This window comes from Mastomys coucha, unplaced genomic scaffold (assembly GCF_008632895.1).
Source record: "Mastomys coucha isolate ucsf_1 unplaced genomic scaffold, UCSF_Mcou_1 pScaffold5, whole genome shotgun sequence".
Lineage (NCBI taxonomy): Eukaryota > Metazoa > Chordata > Mammalia > Rodentia > Muridae > Mastomys > Mastomys coucha.
This window is the reverse complement of record NW_022196911.1, coordinates 115,634,411-115,635,696: the sequence shown is the minus strand read 5'-3', so window position 1 is coordinate 115,635,696 and position 1,286 is coordinate 115,634,411. Positions and strand designations below refer to the sequence as shown.

General features: G+C 71.9%; 1 protein-coding gene across 1 annotated transcript in view; it reads left to right on the top strand.

Moving 5' to 3' along the window:
- Nucleotides 1-460: 460 nt before the first annotated feature.
- Nucleotides 461-1,286, top strand: part of Cbx4 (chromobox 4) — a 6,227-nt gene continuing 5,401 nt past the window's right edge. Inside the window, exons 1-2 of the mRNA XM_031352270.1 lie at nt 461-763; nt 911-954. Of these exons, the coding sequence (XP_031208130.1) occupies nt 695-763; nt 911-954 (113 nt within the window). The 5' untranslated portion in view covers nt 461-694. The remainder of the gene's footprint in view (nt 764-910; nt 955-1,286) is intronic.

The window sequence follows — 1,286 nt, the reverse complement described above, 5'->3', positions numbered from 1 at the left end:
TCCACTCCGCCCTCTGCCGGAGAGGCCCCTTGTGCTTCCAGAGCCCTGCTGGACAAATGTTGTTGGGAGTAACTGTAAAGTGCAGCGGGTGCTTCCGTGGCCCCCAGCAGGGATCCCCGGGCCGTGCACAAACAGAAACAACGGCCGAGGGTGGGGTCGGGAGAGTCCTAAGTGTCCCGCTGCGGATCTGAGTGGGCCCGATCGAGGTGCCCACCCTGGCCGCCTAGGCAGACACACCTCTATACCGCGGCCCCAGCTCACTTTCCCGGCTCCCAGATCCCTCCCCTGCACCTCCCCGCGCCCTCCTCCTCCCCAGCCTCCTCCCGCGCCCTCCTCCTCCCCTGCCGCCCAGACCGGGGGCCTCCGGTAGGCCGGGCTGCGCCAATCCGAGGCGCGTCCCGCCCCCTGACGCCGAGCTGGGCCCTGCGAGGCCCCGCCCGCTGACGTCCGGGATTTGCATGAGTTCTCGTGCCGCGGCGGCCCGGGCTCAGTTGTCTGAGCGAGCGCGAGCAGGGAGCCGGCGGGTGCAGGCAGCGACGGCGGCCAGGCTGCTGAGGGGCGAGCGGCGGCGGCGGCGGCGGGGGCCGGGTGCGTGGGGCGGTCCACGCGCAGGACCGCATCGGGGCGCCGGCGGGAGCCAGCTGTGTGTGCAGCCGCGCCGGCCGCTTGCGCCCCTGCGCGCTCGGGTTCGGCCATGGAGCTGCCAGCTGTTGGCGAGCACGTCTTCGCGGTGGAGAGCATCGAGAAGAAGCGGATCCGCAAGGTACGGGTGGCGCGCGGGTGGCGGCGCCGAGGCGCGGGAGCGGCGGCGGGAGCAGCGAGCGAGAGGCGCGGAGGGGGTGGGGAGGCTGCGGGCCGGAGCCGGGGATCCCGCGGAAGCTGATGGAGTGCTGTCTCTTCCCCCCTACAGGGCAGAGTGGAGTATCTGGTGAAATGGAGAGGCTGGTCCCCCAAGTAAGTGGTGGCGGGGGCCCGGTGCCTCGGCACCAGGCGCCCTGGCCGGCGGACCCGTGGAGCCGGTGGGGTGGTGGGGGAGCGGACGGGAGGCGGGGTGGAGGTGGGGTGGAGAGAGGAGGGGGTGGGGAAGTCGGTGGCAGGCACTGGGAAGCGGAGCAGCCGAGCCCGAGCCGGGCGCCCTGTGTTGTGCTCCGCTCTCCGGGAAATGCCATCACTAATTTATGCGCTAAAAGGAGCCGGAGGAGCTGGAGAGACGCGGGGCCGAGCCGGGGAGGCCGGCGGAGGGAGGGAGGGCGCAGGCACTGACTGATGTGCAGCAGAAAATGGCT